Here is a 20,233-nt window from a genome sequence, read left to right as displayed (position 1 = left end):
GCAGGAGGCAGCCGATCAATGATTCTCTCATCATTGATGTTTCTATCTCTCTCTCCTTCTCTCTTCCTCTGTCTCTAAAATCAATAAAAATATATATATTTTTTAAAAAAATAGAAAGCATGTATTCTGAATCATAAAAATAATCAGAAAAAAAATATGTCGTGTATAGAAAAGACACAAAGCAGTAATTTATATAGTACGGAAATGATCTTTCTTTAGAACTTACTTTTAAAATAGCCCGACTGGGCGTGGCTCAGTGGTTGAGCATCGACCTAGGATCCAGGCAATCAGGGTTCGATTCCCAGTCAGGGCACATGCCTGGGTTGCGGGCTTGATCCCCAGCAGGGGGCGTGCAGGAGGCACCCAATCAATGACTCGCTCATCATTGATGTTTCTATCTCTCTCTCTCCCTCTCCCTGAAATCAATAAAAATATATTTTAAAAAATAATAAAATATTTGACATTTTTCTAGGAAGACTTTCCTTCACAGTGTTCTCTGTTTTTTCTGAATTACATAGAATTTTATTTTTAGTTTATTAAACCTTAATCAGGAGTGGATATTGTATTGTAAAACTGCCTTTTTAGGTACAAAGTGACATTTTGATGGAAAGAGTTTCTCTAGATATGGTAATATAATAAATATATCAGTAACCTAACATCAGCTCATCTTTGCACGACTAAAATAAATCCCACTGGGACTTTTTAACCCTCACCCAAGGATATTTTTTTCCATTGCTTTGCCAAGAGAGTGGAAGGGAGGGAGTAGAGGGGAGAGAGAAGGGAACATTCATGTGAGAGAGACACATCGATTGCTTGCTCCCGTACATGCCCTTGACTGGGAATTGAACCCAAGACCCTTCGGTGTGCAGTCCGATGCTCTAACCACTGGGCAACGTTGACCAGGGCTCACTGGGACATTTCAATATCTAGATACACAAAGTGAGATTGGCCTGGAGTTTTCTTTGTGTTTATTGTGCTAGGTTTTGATGTCAGGGTTGGCATTGCAGAAGCATTGGGAAACTTGCTCTCTCGTTCATTCATGTATTTATTAGTCGGGTTCTGAGTGAAGCCTCATCGCTCAGCTGGGACTCTCACTAAAATCAGTAGTCCTATAATGACATTACATGTGTCGCTGCTCAGCCAGCACTCTGCTTATAGAAGATTGGTGGAAGGAAAGAAGTCAGACATGTGGAGATTCAGCTGAAGGGATGTGCCAGGAAGAGTGCTTTACCTATAAAGATCTATAGACAGCCTGGTGCTCAACAGTAGAGACTTAGTTAAGTGAGTGGATAATTGAATGATGGAACATTGGGGAGCCACTAAAGTGTGACTGAAAGATGCGTTTGACACTGAAAGATGTCTGACACTTGAAGGCCTCATAAAATTACCATTTTGGAGAATAGGTATGTAAGACGATACACACACACGCAGCACCTGCAATAACACTACCAAAGGAGGTAGTGATGCCGCCACAGGGGCATGAGGTTGTGGGTGACTCTTTCTTTTTTATTAATGTCATTGGGTTTTCTAGAATGAGCAGAAGTAATAAGAAAAAAAAGCACTTAAAAAGGAACAAATGCCAGCACAAATAGAATTATAGAAATTACATTGCCATAGAAATGTGTATCTAGAAAATCATTCCAGATGAAATATGTGTATTAACTCCTTGAGTATTTGTGTAATGCCTACTATTTCTGTAGATACTAAATTTTCTTAAGCAAAAAAACCCCCACAAGTTCCAGTCTCCCTAAAGACTCATTTAGAAGGATCCAAGTCTGTTCTTGTCACATCTTTTTCCTAAAAAAATATTTAGATTCTTGTCAGCCTTGAAAGGAGTTTTTCCATTTAAAAGTCCCATGTGCTGAGATGATTTCTGTTGGGTTATTCAACAGACCGTCTGGACATTCGAGCAGCCCGGATCCTTCTGGATAATGACCACTATGCCATGGAAAAACTGAAGAAGAGAGTGCTGGAATACTTGGCTGTCCGACAGCTGAAGAACAACCTGAAGGGCCCCATCCTGTGTTTTGTCGGCCCTCCTGGAGTTGGAAAAACGAGTGTGGGAAGATCCGTGGCCAAGACTCTAGGGCGAGAGTTCCACAGGATTGCGCTTGGAGGAGTATGTGACCAGTCCGACATCCGAGGACACAGGTACAGTTCTCTCGGTTAACCTGCTGTTCTTGCTTTTCAGTTGACTTGAGCACCCCAAAGCCAAAGCATAATGCACACCTTTTTCTGAAAGGGCTGTTTGGGATGCTGAGCGAGAGGGATGTGGAGCCTTGCCATAATGGGGTGCCCTCAGCTCTCCTGGAATTTTCGCATGCTATAAATTAGTTATGACTAGGTATTATACTGCCTTATATCATTTGACCCAGTAGCATTTCAAAAATAATGGCCATAGCTCCTGCATTTGAAGAAGTGCAGCGAGGCCAGGGCAGGAGGGAGGAAGTGAGAGACCCTCGGTAACAAACGTGTTATGTTTGCAGTTTAAACTTGCTTTTAGGAGGGCTGGTGTACAGAAGGGTGTAAGTTATAAGGAGAAAGGTTAGGGTCATTTTTGAGGCTTATCCTTGCATTTTTGACACTTTCTGTAAAAATACCTTAAACTGTAAGAACTGAGTGGTTAACCAGACATTGGGGTCAGACTCACATGTGCGAGTCTTTGTCTCTATTCCCTGTTGCTCAGACTGGGGCATGTTTGGGAAAGCACGAGCCTCTGTCCTTCGGTTTAAGGGTTCATAGCAGTTGCAGGTTGTGAGATAATCACCTTCAGTGTGTGTGAAAGTGTATCATGCCTGCCCAGCCGGCGTGGCTCGGTGCCTGAGCACCGACCTGTGAACGGGGAGATCACGGTTCGATTCAGGGCACATGCCCAGGTGTCAAGTTCGATCCCCAGCAGGGGGCTTGCAGGAGGCAGCCGATCAATGCCTCTCTCATCATTGATGTTTCTCTCTGTCTCTCCCTCTCCCTTCTTCTCTCTGAAATCAGCAAACACGTATTTTTTAAAAATATAAAGTGTATCATGCCTTCAGGGTATGCTTGCACAGAGTGTAATGTAGTACACCTGAAACTGTAAGACATTATATGTCAGTTAAACTACAGTTTAAATGTTTTTAAAGAAACTGCCTAATTTCCAGTCAAAGTAATGAAACTGAGTATAAAACTTCTTTCTCAAGGTAGATCATGCCGCCCTGGCCGGTGTGGCCCAGTGGTCAGAGCATCAGCCTGCAGACTGAAGGGTCTCAGGTTCGATTCGGGTCAAGGACACATACCTGGGTTGCAGGCTTGATCCCTGGCCCGGGTTGGGGTGCGTGTGGAAGGCAACCAGTTGATGTGCGTCTCTCACATCGATGTTTCTCCCTCCCCCCTTCCTCCCACTCTCTCTGAAGAGCAATGGAAAAAATATCCTCAGGTGAGGATTAAAAAAAAAAGATAGATCACTCCCTCAGTCGTATTGCTGTAAAGAAACCCAGATTCTCTGTGAAGCTGCGACAGGCGGGCCAGTGCCAGCAGTGGGCAGCTGCCGTGGCCAAGGGCGACTTAAATCATAGTTTCAGTTTGGTGAATGTGGGTTAAACTTGGAGTGTGGAAAAAAAAGAGTATGATGCTTTTATAACACCTTTTCTATTTGCCTGTTCACAAGATCATCGGTCCTGGGTCAGGATAGGAAACTTCAGAAACTTACATGAAAATGGTTCTTTTTAATATTTTTATTATGCATTAAAGGAAAATCAGTCCAAACTTTTTGTAAATAAGCTGTGAGGGCTGCAGGTGAGGTCAGGGAAGCAATCTCAAAGGGCCTGTTACCTGGCCTGTCTTGTCCTCGCTCTGCCACTAGAGGCTGTCATTGGCTTTTGTAAAGAAATTGGCATCTGGGGCCAACCCTGGAGAAGCTGGATCCAGGGCTGAAATCTTCTCACTTTGGCTCCGGAGCTTTGGGGAGGTTTTCCTCGCTCACCTGACCTGACTGGTCCCTCGGATTGCTCTGGTTTACTTCTGCCCTGGTTAGCTGTAGCACCCGGTTGTGGAGCATTTGGTGGAACTCAGAAAGTGAGCTTGTGGAGATCCTGTCATGTGAAATGAAGGTCGCGGGTATGCGACTTACAGGGGATCTGCCTTTCTTTCCTTTTTTTTTTTTTTTAAATATATCTTTATTGATTTCAGAGAGAGGAAAGTAGAGGGAGAGAGAGAGATAGAAACATTAATGATGAGGGAGTCATTGATTGGCTGCCTCCTGCACGCCCCCTTTGTGGATCGAGCCCGCAACCCGAGCATGTGCCCTGACTGGGAATCGAACCCCGATCGCCTGGATCCTAGGTTGATGCTCAACTGCTGAGCCACGCCCAGCCAGGCTGTCTTCTTTCCACATCGGAACTGACAAATCAGCGAGGCTTGGAAGTGCCCACTTGGAGCCTGGCACACAGGCAGTGTTTCATAAAAGCAGCTTTTGTTATTATTTTAACTAAATGCACAGGGGGACAGGTTTAGATCCACATGTTTCGATATAACTTTTATAAAATTCAATCTGAGTTTTAAATTGTGCCCAACAGATCCTGTTCTTGGCATGATTAATCTGTGTGGCAAGATTGTGGGAAATGTATTTTTATGATGCTGTCGATGGGCAAAATGTAATGTCATAGTTCTCAGCTCTTCTTGTGAACAGATCTCTGTTTTAAATCTACTGACATTGGTAGGTATAAAATGTGTTCACTTTTTTCCAGTGAATATACTTTAATGTGTGTGACTGTCGTTGAGAGAACTGAATATAAAGAAAATAAGAACTTGTTTTGTAAAAGAAGGTTGTATTTTTGCCTAAAAGCTATGAAGTAAGCTTTTAGGTGTGTGCGGCACGGACAGAGGCTGAGGTTGCTGCTGCTGTAAAAGGTGTGCGGGCCTGAGTCGCTCTGTTACCGTTAAACCTGGTTCCCGGTACACCTCTCCGGTCAGTGCCACTTAGCCACCGCGGCAGCGGGCGCTCCATTGAGACGACAGCCACCTGCCCCTGTGCCACTGGGGACTCAGAGCCTGGAGAGGACTCTATTTGAAAGCCTGTTGGGAAGCAGGTGGAGAGTGGGGTGCGGCTGTTGGGGAGAGGAGAGGTTGGGAGCCCAGTCTATGCCGTGTCCGTGGTGGGCGGGGGAGGGGAGCACAGTGGGGAGGCTGGAGGATCATGGCGCGACCTTGGGGTGGGTGGGAGCGAGTACTTTCGTGTGACAGTTGGACGTTTTGGAAATGCCCAGGCCTTGGCATTGGAGTATTGGTCACGTGCTCACAAGCAGAGTTCAGGCGGAGTTTGTTTTCCCCTGCCTCTGAGTAGGCACCACTGTTCTGCAGTTTAAAATAGCCGGGACAGACAGAGCTGCCCTGTGTTCCTGTCCCGTCCGTCTCTGGTTTGGTCCCGGGCTCGCCTTGTTTCCCCGGCTCCAGACTCCAGCCTTTTGCCACAAGTACCTGTTGATGTGTTAGGAATTGATTTTAAAAGTAGCCAAAGAGTTAAATGATAAGGAGGTGGGAGATGGGGAAGAAAAAGAAAGACTCGGTTACATTTAAATCTTAAACTGGGGAAGTAATAGTGGTCTGACGAGACGTCGGCCCATGGTTTTGTTCCTGTTCTTTTGAGCAGCTTGAAGGAAGAGCAGCCGCGTTTCTGCTCCGTGCTAACTAATGTAGGTTTTCTATCTTCTCAACATTTCTCGCTTGGGTTTATCTCCGCTGGGATTTCTCTGTACTTTTGTAAGCCACAGAGTCTGTTCCCATCTATCAGTTCTCGCAACTTACATTTTTATATTTAAGTGTTACATTTAAATAATTTAATTCAGTTCATAGAAATTAAATATAATCCATGAGGTTGGCACTATTCTTATCCCTGTTGTAACACATGAGGAAACTGAGGCTTAGGTCAAGCAATTTGTCTGAAGCAGAATTCAAAGACTGTGTGACCTTAACAGTGGTGATCAAAAGGTACTTTGGGTGCTGGCATCTTTGACATGGTGCCTCAGTAAATGGGAGAAACAGCTTCTGTTTGGGGGACAGCCTTGCAGCCCTGTGTCCAGCATCTGCTCACTGGTTCTTTAGAGGAGACTATATACTTAGTACCTGTGATTGGAAACTAGGTTGGACATATGCATCCAATGATTGTGGGGCCACTAAATGCTGTAGACTCTGCGTTTTGGCACTTGGTGAGAGGTCAGGACGTTTCTTGGAGTTGCTGGGGTTTGCATAGGCAGAGAGGGTGTCACGGACAGGAGGCACCATATTAACAAAGGTAAAAAGGATACTGTTGTGGATGAAGCAGGAGCGTAGTGGCAGCAAGTTAGGAGGGCTGGGGGAGGGCTGTGAAGAGCCTGAGCTTCAGACAGAGGAGCTTGGACCGGACTCTCTGGGCTGCGGGAAGCAATGGAAGATTTAGCAGGAGTTGTTTGTATATGGTGACTGGTATCTAGATTTCTACTCCTTTAGAAAGGGCACCTGCCTCGAGTATTATTTTCTCTCCATGACTCTAGGTCTAGAATTTTCAAAAACGGGGGAGGAAAAGTAATGAATATAGCAAGAAATGATGCTTAGAGGCTTTTAGGGTTTTTTTAAAAAATGTCTTGTCTTCCTTCCCTACTTATCACAGAATACTGGCAAATCTGTCAGTTCTCTGGGGAATATTTCAGAGACTGTATTAATTTGAGTCTTGTCCTTCCTGTATCCCATTCTGAAATCTCAAATGTGCTAACTCCGCCTTGTAACTGACCGTGGTTATTGTGTCTGGTTCTAGGGCCTTGGTCTCCCTCCCTGGGTGAAGGGCATTCCCACGATATTTCTGAGGCTTTCTCATCGTTTCAAAGGTCACACTGTTTATCTGTACTCTGTACCAGTCATGTGGCAGAATGGAGGCTGCTGTGTGGATGGGGAGACAGCTGCCCCACTCTTCACTGACGGTTCTTCCAGGCATCACCCTTCGTCTCTTTCACAGACAGCACACGGCTTAGACAGCAGGTTGTAATTAAAGTTTTACCTATTGATTTTTAGAGAGGAAGGAGAGAGAGAGGGGCACTGATTTTGTTGTTGTACTTATATATGTGCCCTGACTAGGGATCGAACCCGCAACCTTGGTGTATCAGGACGAAGCTCTAACCAGCTGAGCTACCCGGCCAGGGTAGATTTAGTGCATTGCTGCTCACAATAGTGTGTGCTGGCTTTGTAGAAAAGGCGCTATGTCCGGTTGGACAAGCATAGTGTTTTTATTTCATGCCACACCCTGTACGTGTCGTCATCACATAGACGACCCCTGTTCAGACGTGGTGAAGCCGCCTGTACCAGTGTAATGCAGACCACAGTATCTGGCTCAACTTGGTTGTGCCAGGATGGACACAGTTTCATTCAGTGGCCAGGATTAGTGGAATTTTGATATAAATACTGTTGACTCCAGATCCTCTCACTATGAATAGTGACAGTTGATTGCCTCTGAAAATAAAAGAGTTTGGAATTTTTCTTTTTGGGGGGTCCGCATTTTGAGTGGCCCTTTGACTGGATTCTGACTCCTTCATGGAGACGATAAGGATGCACCAGCCTGGGCAGCCTTTTCACTGTGCACAGAGCTGGTTGTGTTGGGGGCAGGGGTGCCAGGAGGGAGCAGCATGGGGATTAAAGTTTTATTGGAACATCTTGCAATCTCAAAGAGTAAGAGTCATAACTGTGTCACTTAAGTGTAATGTTTTTCAGTCACTAAGTGGCCAAAATTAGATACAGTTGCTCCAGTACCATGGGTGCTTACAACCGAACTTAAATAGAAAATAAGGTATGAATCGAGGCTAGGAGTGTGATGCACGTGGGGCTTCGCGGCAGCACCGTGATAACTGAACGGCCTTCCCTCTGGCTTCCGGCTCCCGGCCTCCGAGTGGGGGGCTCCGGCCCTGACTGTCCTTTCCGCTCGCCCCGCAGGCGCACCTACGTGGGCAGCATGCCTGGCCGCATCATCAACGGCCTGAAGACCGTCGGGGTTAACAACCCAGTGTTCCTGTTAGACGAGGTCGACAAGCTGGGGAAGAGTCTGCAGGGCGACCCTGCCGCAGCTCTGCTTGAGGTGAGGCTTGGAGAATCCGACTGCTGCCGTCGCAGCGTGGCTGCGAGGTCACCACACTCAGTGCACGTGCGTGGCTGTGGGCTAGCCCGGGAAAACCAGTTTCAGACAGACTGAAGTCTGAAGCAATTCAATATTTAAATTTAAGTATCTTAGAGATTTCTTTTTCTAATAATTCTCATTTTTTTCTTGTTTGTTTTTATCAAATGGTTTATCAGAACTTTATGCATGCTCATTGTTTAGAGACCAGTAATCCCACAGGGTTATTACAGAAAGCAGCACCAAGCCTCCTTCTCCCTGGGGTCCCCCGTGCCTTCTTCTGCACTTCGGCCTTTGTTGGTTAATCCAGTGTCACAATGGCACGGCTGTGTTGCACATTTTACTTCTGTTTTGTGTATGTATGCCAACCCTGTTTATATCTATAATCCAGTGAAAGTGGCTGTGTGAGAGAGGTTTAGAGCTCGTGGGAGGCGCTTGGAACCTTCTTTAAAGTCCTCTGCAGGCCTCTCCCCAGCAGCAGTATAAACACGGTACCATTGCTCAGCGTCTTGGAATCTAATTGGCAAATTATCTAGTTCATCCATTTGAAATATTTTTAGTAGATACTGACAATGTGCTCATTAAAGTGAGTTTGTCCTTGTGCTGGATCAGAACATAGCAGCAGGGTCATTTTTACTGGTTTCCTCTTGTTTGGCACTCCCCTTTCAGTTGAAAACTTGTACCAGACTTGCTGATAATGTCTGAAGAGGAACATGCTAATTATTATGTTACCTGTTACCTAAGAATTTCAGAATTCTGCACACATTTCACTTTCTGTTCCCACAGCAGAGAGGGCGTGTCTCCAGGAGAGAACTGGTTCTGTAGGGTTGATACTTAGTGAGATGGCCACACGGTGAGTCACTAACAGAAAGATGGAAGAATAAGCTGAAGGGTAGTTTTTGCTTCTTTGTGCTTTTATGTTGTCAAAAATTTTGACATACAACATGTTCCGTTTTTATGAAAAATAGTATTTAGAATGAGTGGCATGTGAAGAGGAGGCCCGGTTTTAGCGTTGTCCCAGGTTTCCCAACTAACTGTATTGGACAGAAATGCCAGCCTTGCTGATACATCATTTCTTCCTTCATAGGCTTTCCCTCGGAACCGCTGCATTTGTTTAATGTCTGTTCTTCCCCCGTAGGTGTTGGATCCGGAACAAAACCATAACTTCACAGATCATTACCTAAATGTGGCCTTTGACCTCTCCCAAGTTCTTTTTATAGCAACTGCCAACACCACAGCCACAATCCCACCTGCTTTGTTGGACAGAATGGAGATCATTCAGGTGCCAGGTACTTGGTTCATAAAAAAGTTCGTTATTTGATATTTCTTGTCTTTCTGAACATAACCCTTTAAAATTGGTCGAGCTGTGGCGTCTTGAGTAAAAAGTTGCCATGTATCATCTTCCCAAGTTCCAAGTCAGCTAAATAAACCAGCTTCACGTAGATTCAAAGTCTGAACAGCAGGATTGTGTTTGCTTAGCCAGCACAGGTGAGCGTCTCAGGAATAAATTTTGCATAATAAGTTCAGATGGAACTTAGTATTAAAGAGTAATTAATTTTTTAATGAAAAGCAAGGCATTTTTCTTTGAAGCAATTTCTAAAATTATAGATTAAAATAATTTTTTTCAAAGTAATTCTCTAAAAACCAAAACCAGATCTTCACATGGTCAGTGTGGCTTCTTATCCATCAGATTTTGAAGTTCTCGCCGTCTCGTACCATTTCCTTGTACATCTTTTCTGCTATTTATTCCTTTTTCTACTGGGGCAGTGTACTCATTCATTCTCATTAAGTGAAGGGTGGTCACAAAGAGCGGCCAGACCTTACCTCGCCTCGCCTTCTACAGACGCGCAGGCTGCTTCACATTCCTGTTGGCTGCAGCAGCCACATAGGGGTTTTGTTTTGTTGTTTGTTTGTTTTTTGCAAAAAGTCCTTTAGTTACTAACAGTAAATAAATCCCCGTGTTTTCATCTTATTTTAATGTCTCAATTATTTTTCTCTAGAAGACAGCTGATATCAGTGGGTATTTGTTAAAATGAAACTAGAGTAATTTAGATTCTAATACAATCTAAGTCCATATTTCATATCAATCTGAAATATAATTTTACTATCAAGTGAATGATAATTGTATTTCTTAGTTATCTGTGAGCCCTGCCAGTTCCTGTACTTATTTTAAAATAGGGTGGAGTGAAAAATTGCTTTGTGCATATTTATGAGACTAAAATAAGTAAGTCGCAAAACCCAATTGCCTGGAAACTCCAAATTCAGGCAGATAGTCATAAGATATACTAATGTGCAGGGTGGGCATGTGGTGGCACCTTCCTGCAGGCGTGGTTATCTTCTCTCTTACCTTTTCTGCTATTTATTTCCTTTTTCTACTCAAAAGATGTCTTATCTGTTCATCTTTTTAATTTTTGCGTGTTCAGTGGAAAGGAGGCAATTAGTTTAGGGAGAATTTTGTCTTACAGATTTAAAGACAAAGGAAATCTATACTCGTTGAGCCTTTAAATAAACAAGAACATAAAATCTTTTAAATATATAAATTATATATATGACTCCAACTCATCAAGGGGAAAGTCTTTTATAGGACACCTTTGTCTTGGGGTTGCTTTGTTGCTAAAATTTATGTGTGGCTCTTCCCTTGGAACCCACTGCTTATTTAATTAAATCTGGTTGTGTTTTAAGTATTTTCAGTTATGTATCAAATTATGCTAAGAAAAGGGATGTGTTTCCTATTAAATAATAAAATAACTCAAATTTGAGCTAAGGAGATAATTATCTCTAAGATTTGACTGAGGTTTTCTTCCTCTCCCTTCAGAGACATATCATTTAATCAAAAGACTTTCAAATGCTATGCTTAGTAAATGCTTGTTTTGATTGGGGAAAAGTTGGAAAATTTTTTTTTAATATGTTTATTGATTTCAGAGAGAGGAAAGGAAAGGGAGAGAGAGAGAGCAAAACATCAATGATGAGAGAGTCATTGATCGGCTGCCTCCTGCACGCCCCCTACTGGGAATCAAGCCCACAACCCCGGCATGTGCCCTGACCAGGAATCTAACCTCGATCTCCTGGATCATAGGTGATGCTCAACCACTGAGCCACGCCGGCCGGGCAAAAGTTGGAAATGTTAACAATTGCTGATTAGAGAATAAATTTCTTTATTCTGATTGTATAATCTTAGCTGAAATAATACTTAAGTTCATTCTTTAAAAGCACGGCACTGGGAAGCCATGTGAATAATTGCAAACCAAGGCTCCTTCTTCCAGGGTACACACAGGAGGAAAAGATAGAGATTGCCCACAGGCACCTGATCCCAAAGCAGCTGGAACAGCACGGGCTGACTCCCCAGCAAGTGCAGATCCCCCAGGTCACGACTCTGGACATCATCACCAGGTCAGTCAACAATGCTGCCGCTTCTCTAGATGCTGAGTCTGACACAGCAGCTTACTGCATCCATCACTCCCAGCGGGTGGCCAACAAGCATTCCCACCGTTAGCGGTTTGCAGGAGCCTCCGCATTAGGCAGGAATTCAGAGGGGCAGCATTGAGAGTATCTTCACAGCAAAGGACTCGACTCGGGCCAGAATTTCAACTCTTCCCCAGTAGCCGTGTAAGGTATAAGGGATGTATCTGGTACATTAAGACCCAAAAACATGGAAAATATTGAGACAACTTGTATGGCCCAGATCTTAAAAGTTGAATTCTTTTAATATGTGAGATGCTGCTTTCAGACATCAGTTTTAAGTTATTCAGATTTTCTTTTCTTCTTTTTGAGAGATTTTTAAAATCCTTCGAGTTTTCATCTTCAGAATTAACGCTGGAACAATAGAGACGGTACCTTCCCAAGTTAGCCATCAAGTGTTCAAGCCTGTGGCGAGCGGCACATAAATTATCTCAGATTATTGCTCAGTCTGAGTTACAAACTGCTTGTTTGGATGGAAAGTGCACCCTGTTGAGAATTTGTGTCTGCAATAGCCTCTTACAGTTCTCCTGGCTGTTCAGCGTTGCAGACCATTGCATCACCTGGCCCATCCATCAGCCTGCTAGGCCCTCGCAGGCAGCCCTTCCTGGCAGCTGCTGCTGTTCAGGAGAAGTGAAATGTCTCCTCTTTTTGGACTCTGACTTGGAATTGGCCAGACTGCTGTTTGATCTAAGCCAGCCTTCTTTGGAAGTCTGTTTAAATTTACATACATAACAGGAAGACTAAATCTGACCTGGGAGTTCCTTTCCTTAACTTGAGATCTGCTGTGTGGATAATGCCAGGAGAAATGAATTATGTGATTTATATGCCGAAGTCCTCCAGTAGTAGCCTTACTCAGATCACCCCCTGGTGCCTTTGAGCAGCTTTCAGGAAGTCACTCAGACTCCGGTGGCATTCCCACCTGTAAAATTTGAGTGATGGAATAAAATATCCATAGCTTATCTGGATCGAAACAATGGCTTGAAGAGGAATCTCTATTTGTATTTCCCAGTTGTTGCCTGAAGAACTATTTCTTTCCTATTACTTGTTAGCTCAAAACACCTGGTATTAAAAGTGATGGACATTAGAGCATTTCTCTGATCAGTTTTAATATGTTTAAAACAACACAGGTATTTGCTAGTTCTGGCATGTTTTAGATATTTACTGAGTGACTAGACCCAGGACATGGCTTTTCATCTCTGGATGTGTTCTCATCTTTTCCTGTGTCGTAGTCATAGACCCATAATGTTCGGGAGGAGGAGGGAGCTTAGGAGTCACCTCGGCCGGCTCTCCTCCCAGCGTGAGTAGCTGCCTGCGATCCTCCCCTTTAGAGGGCTCGCTGCCGCCTGCTGGGCGAGGGGGTGCGATTTTCTAGTTCTGCCCTATGGGAGCACCTGGAATCTCAGTACAACTCCTCCCTGTACAGCCCTTCTGGCATTAAAAAAAATGCTGTCTCTGGTTCACAACCCGTAAATGTTCTCTTGTTCAGACTGGCCGTTCCTGCCCTCTTTCCCATTCCTCGTGACCCTCTTCACGGCTTCAGCATCCAGACTGCCTTCTGCTGCCGGACAGTGCAGCTCGGCCCTCCCGGCGTGAGAGGACCCGGCTCGCTCTCTCTGGCTGTGTTAGTTTATGACTGTAGCTCTGGATTCTTAGCTTCTTCGTGTTCTCTCTGTTGCACTCAGTTACAAACACCTTCAGTTCTTTTTCACGCGAGTTTCTGCTTTGTTTGGCCTATACCATTCTGTATTCATAGGGCGGGGTTTTTTTAAGCCCAAATGTGGAAGTTTGCAATTTGTGTGTATTTTATTGTTAGTCTCAGCTACCATTGCAGCAAACCAATTTTTTGCATCTTACTGATTATCAAGGATGTTGGTTTTATGTCTTGCGAAAGTTGGCACCTTCGTGTCCAGATCATGCGAAGGAAACGAGCCGGTTCTTGCTGGACACTGAGGCGCTTCTCTTCACGGTGTGGGGGTGCAAAATAGGGCGGGTGTCTCCTTCCTGCAGTCAGCTGCTCGCCTTGAACTGTCTGCATTGGTTCCTAGCCCCTTATTGTCCAAAATGCCTATAAAAAGGTATTTCATTGTCGCTGTTGTCTTTGTGACTGTCAGCTTGCTCCAGCTCACCCTGAACTTCCTGCGGCCGTGTCTGCGCATCGGTGGGTCTCCCTGTCAGCTTCCTCAGTCCCTCTTCTTGTCCCGTCCAGACGGTTCGTCCGAGCTGATCAGATGCTTGTCTGGGAAGCTGCAGCGGGTTTTTGGTCTTATTTTATGTGTTGGTTTATTTTTGTTGTTGTTAACCCTCACCCTAAGATACTTTTTCCATTGATTTTCAGAGAGAGAGAAGGAAGGGGGGAGAGGGAGAGAAACATCGAAGGGAGAGAGACACATCGATTGGCTGCCTCCCGCACAAGGCGCCCCGGCCAGGGCCGGGGATCGAACCTTACACCTCAGGTACGTGCTCGACTGGGAATTGAACCCAAGACCCTCCGGTGAGTGGGCCAACGCTCTGACCACGAAGCCACGCCAGCCAGGGCTGATTGATTTTTAAGATGCCGCCCTGTTTCCCTCCTTACTGGGGTTATGTGCGGTTGTGTACTGTGGTCTTTATCTTCACAGCCTCCTATCCTTTTGATGGGAATGAGTTTTACTTTTAGAGCGTTTTTCCAAGAGCTTTAATTTGTCTTTTTCCAGAACCTTAAAAGTCTGCTTCCCTACAGTCTCCAATATATGTCTGACTGCCAGTCAAATCCAGTTTTTCACATAAAACTGCATTCTGTACCTCATCCCGCCCACTCACACCCTTCCAAAGCTGCGTGGCCAGAAATGGCTGTACTGCGTAATGGCTTATAGATTTGAGTGGATCGTAGAGGTTTTGTAAGACAGCTCTGCTTAAGCACATGTAGTGTCTTTTACACAAAGTCAGGCGTTTGTGTCACTCAGCGGCCCCCCGTTGCAGTCTCTGCAGTGGAAACACACCCTAGAGGTGGCTCGCTCGGTTGCCAGCACAAACTAGATCTCGGTCTCAGGTTATTTTTTGCTTTCGTGGGGAAAAAGTCCTGTGTTTTGAATTTTTCAGCAGTATTTGAAGTATAATAAATCTATCTACAATTTTCTTAAGTTGACTAATTTTGTTTAAGAAAGCACTTACACATTCTCAAAGAGAAAATGATGTCTTGTGTGCTGCCAACTTCACTTTGAAGAACCAAGAATTCATTTGTAAGTCTAGGGTAATAGTTCAAGAGACTGTATAGAGGGACGAGCTATAGCTGCAAATACATCTGCATCTTTCAGAAATGACAGTACTTTTATAAAGAACTTCTAATATTAGAGACTTAGTGCTCAAGAAAACATAATGAACTTTTAAATGCACACTGTTTACACATTGAGGGTAAATGCTAATCATGGTACTTCTGCCTGTTTCCACAGGTGGTGTTCAGCCCACACTAAAAGGTTGTTCTTTGATGGCAGGTACACCCGTGAGGCGGGCGTGCGCTCTCTGGACAGGAAGTTGGGGGCCATTTGCCGAGCAGTTGCCGTGAAGGTCGCGGAAGGACAGCACAGAGAAGCCAAGCTGGACCGTTCTGAGGAGGCAGAAGGTCTGACCCTGAGCAGGGCTCTCGGGCGGGGGAGGCGTCAGAGGCAGACGGCAGGTGAGGGCGGCTGGGCAGTCCTGAGCACTGGCACCCTGGTCCTGGTCAGCGCGCCCGGGGAAGAGCTGGCCCAGGAGGGATTGCGTCCAGAAGGCTCTCTACAGAGAGCACAGGGTATAGCTGGAATCCCTCAGTGTTAATGCTTTAAGGCAGCAATTTTCTTCTTTTTTATTTTTAAACATATCTTTATTGATTTCAGAGAGAGGAAAGGAGAGGGAGAGAGAGAGAGAAACATCAATGATGAGAGAGTCATTGATCAGCTGCAGCCCGCAACCCGGGCATGTGCCCTGACCGGGAATCGAACCCTGACCGCCTGGATCCTAGGTCGATGCTTAACCGCTGAGCCACGCCCGGCCGGGCTAAGGCAGCAGTTTTCAACCATTTTCATCTCATGGCACATAAACTAATTACTAAAATTCTGCAGCACACCAAAAATACATTTTTTGCCAGTCTGACAAAAAAAAAGTATAATTTTGATTGATTTACTACTAATAATAATTACCTACCCTTTTTGCTCCAAAGTGACTTTTTAAAAAATCAGGTGCCTATACTTGTATATGAGGCTTTCTGGTTCCAAGGATTAACCCATCACGCGACATGCAACATGCCCAGCAAGAGGCAGCTCTGCTGCGCGACCTGTGGTCTTCTTTCTTATTCTTTGTGTTCTTGGAGGTTTTCCCCTTCATTAAATTTCTTGTCATTTTAATAGGATTTAGAGAGGAAATTTAAAGATAAACACATGTTCAGACCACCATTTAAAAAATCAATGTTTTGCCCAGCCGGGTGTGGCTCAGCAGTTGAGCGTTGACCTGGGATCCAGGCGATCGGGGTTCGATTCCCAGTCAGGGCACATGCCCGGGTTGCGGGCTCCATCAATGACTCTCTCGTCATTGATGTTTCTGTCTCTCTCTCCACATCTCCTTTCCTCTCTCTGAAATCAATAGAGATACTTTTTTTTAAAAAAATCAATGTTTTGAAAGCACCCTGTGTGAGTGGTCTTTCCGCTCTTGTCTGTGAGATAATAGAAAGGCAGAGTATGAAATGAGTTTATCTAGTTAACACATTTTGAAAATTGTTTTCAGGATTTAGATGGTGTGTTTTTGATAATAAACATTCAGAAGGATGTGCTGTCACGGGAGACTGTTCATAGTTCATGGTGCATCCATCCCCATCAGCGTAGTTCTACAGTGTCTGTGTCACTGCAGCTATTTAAAGGTAACCCAGGAACATTCAAGAACTTGTTCAGCCACCTGTGAGCTGTGTGAGGACATACAGTGTTTCATAGTAACATTTATATGGTCATTTTTTTAAATCCATGATTCACAGAAGAATCCTAAATGATAGCATAGTTAAGTAAATTAGATTTGAGTTCTTATGACTTTACCCAGGACATCCAGATGAATTAGTAATTAGGATAAATACTTGTCTCTTGAGGATCATATTGGTTGTAGTTTTTATTAGAAGCTCGTGGCCTCTAAGCAGTTTTAATGCTGTAAGATACCCTTGAGTTACTGTAAATGACTCTGCTCCCTCTGGGTTTTAGCAAGATAATTACACGGTGTCCTGAATTTGGTGTTCTTGACCTCAGCCAGGCCAAATGAAGAATTTCTACAAAAAAGTCCATATCAGCGTTTCATGCCACAAAGTTCAGATGGAGCTAGCTTAGTAACTGAAAGTTTCTCTTCAGGAAATGGATTATTTAAAATTAGAGTATAAAATAAAGCAGTTGTAGAAATTTCAAGTAATGCAGTGAGGGAGTTATTTTTAATGTTGAAAATATTGCTGGACTTAGAGTGGCTGCCAGGAAAAAGGAATTTCAGGCCACAAGCTTCAGAGCAGGCAGGAACCTCCAGTGTATCAAACAAGCTTTCTGGAGGAGGCCCAGCAGCACTGGTCTGTGGGAACAGTTTGTCTTTGTGTTTGTGGGGCCTGAACTGTCCACTAAACAGAACACATAACAGCAGGGTTTAAAAGGCAGGTGGGCTGGTGGGAGGGTAATAGTTGGGGTGTGTTGGGGGATGAGCACTTCGGGTTCGGGTCACGTGCTGTAGGTATGGGGGTTCCTTCCTAAGCAGCGCCGCTGTTTCCTGTATGTTGTCAGTGGAGTCTGCACTGCTCTCTTCCTTCTGCAGTATTGGTCGGGTTGAGAGAGAAGTGTGTGGCTGAGTTTTGTTCTGCTCTTTGCCTGCCCTTGGCCGGGACAGATGTTCTGCCTCTTCCGCGCTGCACGCCTGGGCGCAGCCCTCTCTGTCAGTCAGGCCACGTCCCCTTGTCCCAGTGCTCAGGCGCCATGTGTGTCCACTAACACCCAGTAAGATTCTTCCCTGGAAAAATGTCCTCACAGAGGAGTTGTACTGTCATCAGCCCTTGTGAGGTTTCTCAGAACACGTGGCATCTCAGTTATGTTTTAAAAAGAATAGTATTTATGAGCGAAGCTACATTAAACTCAGTGACTGTCAAAATGTTAGTTCTTATTGTTCTCATAGAAGTCACCTGAAAATTTGGTCAGGAAAAGAAGAGAAAATCAACACAAATTTAACAACTATTCATGAGGGTATTAGATGTCATTGTAAGTAAGCTTTTTATATCACGTGAAGCAGCACTGAGAAGTGGGCTTGTTGTGGGTCTCAGACCAACACTCGGGACCATGAGTTAACTCACAGCGAGTGCAGGCACCTGGGGGGTGAAGTCCTGTGGCAGCCTCGGGGGGGAGGTCCCGTGGCAGCCTCGTGGGGGGAATCCCATGGCAGCCTCGTGTGGGGGAGTCCCGTGGCAGCCTCGTGGGGGGAGTCCCGTGGTAGCCTCATGGGGGGAGTCCCAGGGAGTCCCGTGGCAGCCTCGTGCATGGTTCCAGGAATGACTGGCTCAGGTGGTCTTGGTCACAGGGGGCGGTGTCAGCCCTCGGGCGTGTTCTTCAGGACTCCCAAGCCGTTGTAGGTGCTTCAGATGTGCAGAGAAGTTTTATAGTCAGCTTGTCAATTTCTACCAGTCAAGAAATCAAACTTCAGGATGTTTTGATTGTGACTGCAGTGAATCTGTACATCGTTTTGGGGAGAGCTGACAGTTTTTCAGGTCTTTTGATTAATGACTAGCTTCATTTATTTAAGTATTAGCAAATGTTTCTAGTGTTTTGATAGTTTTTGGTGGTGAGCTTTTGCACATTTTTCTTTAGATACATTCCTGGTTATTTGATCTTTGTGTGAGTGTATCATCATAAGTGACATTTTTAATTATTTATTTTCTAATTATTTTTGTTGCGAGTATATGGGAATCTATATTGACCTGTATCCAGCAAACTTTTAATTCTGTCGATTCTTTTGGATTTTCTGTGTACACCATCAACCAATACAAATGCAAATAGTTTTTACTTTTTCCTTTCTGACATTATACCTTTTATTTCATTTGTTCCCTAATGCACTAGCTAGGAACTCCAGGAAAATGTGGACATGGTGGTAATAGATGAAGTAGACAGAAAAAAGCTATGGAGAAACTGCCAGCCTACAGAGCCTTGGTTTTGTGCCTTTGGGTCCCCACTCAGCACCTAATTGAACACCCTGAAGCCTCAGATGAGTGGGATTCTCAGCGGCTGTCCAGTCTGACTGTGGTTTGACTCATCCGCTCCTTCACAGCATCCCTGCAGCCACTGCGAGGCCTGTGGGACTGGCCACAGATGTTTGTGAGCATGGCTGTTCCCACCTGAAAAAAGAGCAGCTGTCCAAGGAGAGGGCTGCGTGATGGGAGCTGTGAGTCCTGAGCAGTAGGATTTGAGGCCGTGAAGACATGCCTGTCCCAGTGACAGATCCCTGGGGCCCCTGCTGCCACAAGTCTAACTCCATGACGATTTCTGTAGTTCATTCCGAATCTCAGTTCGACCAAGTTGCACTTGGACACATGTCATTTCTCTGACGTATTTGCTTTGTGTGGGGCTGTGAAACCAGCCTGACACAACTGTATAGTTAAAATTTATCCAAATACAAAGCCCGCAGTTTACACCACTGACTTGACTCTGCAGCCCACCACACTCTTGCTGTGGGCAGGACTTTGCTGGGTGAGGGAGGGTCCTGCCACTTCAGCAAGTCCGCCTGTGCCTCGGAGTTGGGCACACAGGAGAGCCGTGGACTCGCCATGCGGGCCTGCTCCTTGCTCAAGGTTGTGCGGTTCTCACTTTACTGTTTGTTTTCCCGGCTAGTCCTCTCCTTACCTCTCTCAGGTCCAGTGCCTGGGAGGCCTCGTCCGCGGTAGCTGCTTTTGGGTTCTTTGTTGTGGCTTCCTGCCGTCACTTCTCAAGCCCTGAGCTTGTGATGTGGTGGCTATTTTAAGTGTGGCCCCTTAGTAACCAAAACAGGAAGCTGCTCCTGCAGCACTGGTGCTTTGGCTCTCCTCCGGTCTGCTGTCCTGAGTGCATCTCTTAGATTAATAGAAAACACTTCCCATGATGTTTTGAGGGAGTAAGCTCGAAGCTGTGTCCCCTTCTGCTGAATGCTTTTGTCTTGGAACATCTCGTATTTGTTGCAGGTCTGTCTTCATCATTTGGATTTTACATTAGTTCCCTGTGCTGTGTAACAAAGCACCCAACACTTAGTGGATGAAAGCATTTAACAAGCAGTTACCACCTCAAGTCTGTGGGGCAGGGGCCGAGGAGCAGCTCAGCCGGGCAGTTCTGCTCTAGACTCTCACGAGGTTCCAGTCCAGCCATCGGCCAGCAGAGGGTCAGCTTGGAACCTGCTTCCAGGCTCACTGTGAGCAGACCAGTTCCTTGCTGACTGCTGGCCAGACCTTCAGTGCCACACCACACAGGCCTCTCCCCAGGCTCACAGCCTGGCCGCGGGCTTCCCCAGAGACTGTCACTGTGAATGGGAGACAGAGCCCGAGACAAAGCTGCTCTTCTATACCCAGCTCTCCTGTGCATCCTGACTGCCACAACGGCGAGCCCTGGCACTACGAGAGGTGGCACTGCACAGGGCATGAACACCACAGGGCAGGCTTGTTGGGACCATCTCGAAGGCTGGCTCTCA

General features: G+C 45.3%; 1 protein-coding gene across 1 annotated transcript in view; it reads left to right on the top strand.

Moving 5' to 3' along the window:
• The window catches only part of LONP2 (lon peptidase 2, peroxisomal), a 52,078-nt gene that overhangs the window by 16,948 nt on the left and 14,897 nt on the right, over window positions 1–20,233 (top strand). Inside the window, exons 7-11 of the mRNA XM_081119733.1 lie at window positions 1,893–2,151; window positions 7,930–8,071; window positions 9,246–9,396; window positions 11,371–11,497; window positions 15,037–15,164. Of these exons, the coding sequence (XP_080975859.1) occupies window positions 1,893–2,151; window positions 7,930–8,071; window positions 9,246–9,396; window positions 11,371–11,497; window positions 15,037–15,164 (807 nt within the window). The remainder of the gene's footprint in view (window positions 1–1,892; window positions 2,152–7,929; window positions 8,072–9,245; window positions 9,397–11,370; window positions 11,498–15,036; window positions 15,165–20,233) is intronic.

The sequence above is a fragment of the Miniopterus schreibersii genome (assembly GCF_964146895.1).
Source record: "Miniopterus schreibersii genome assembly, chromosome: 18".
NCBI classification, from domain to species: domain Eukaryota; kingdom Metazoa; phylum Chordata; class Mammalia; order Chiroptera; family Miniopteridae; genus Miniopterus; species Miniopterus schreibersii.
This window is presented reverse-complemented; position numbering and strand designations above follow the sequence as displayed.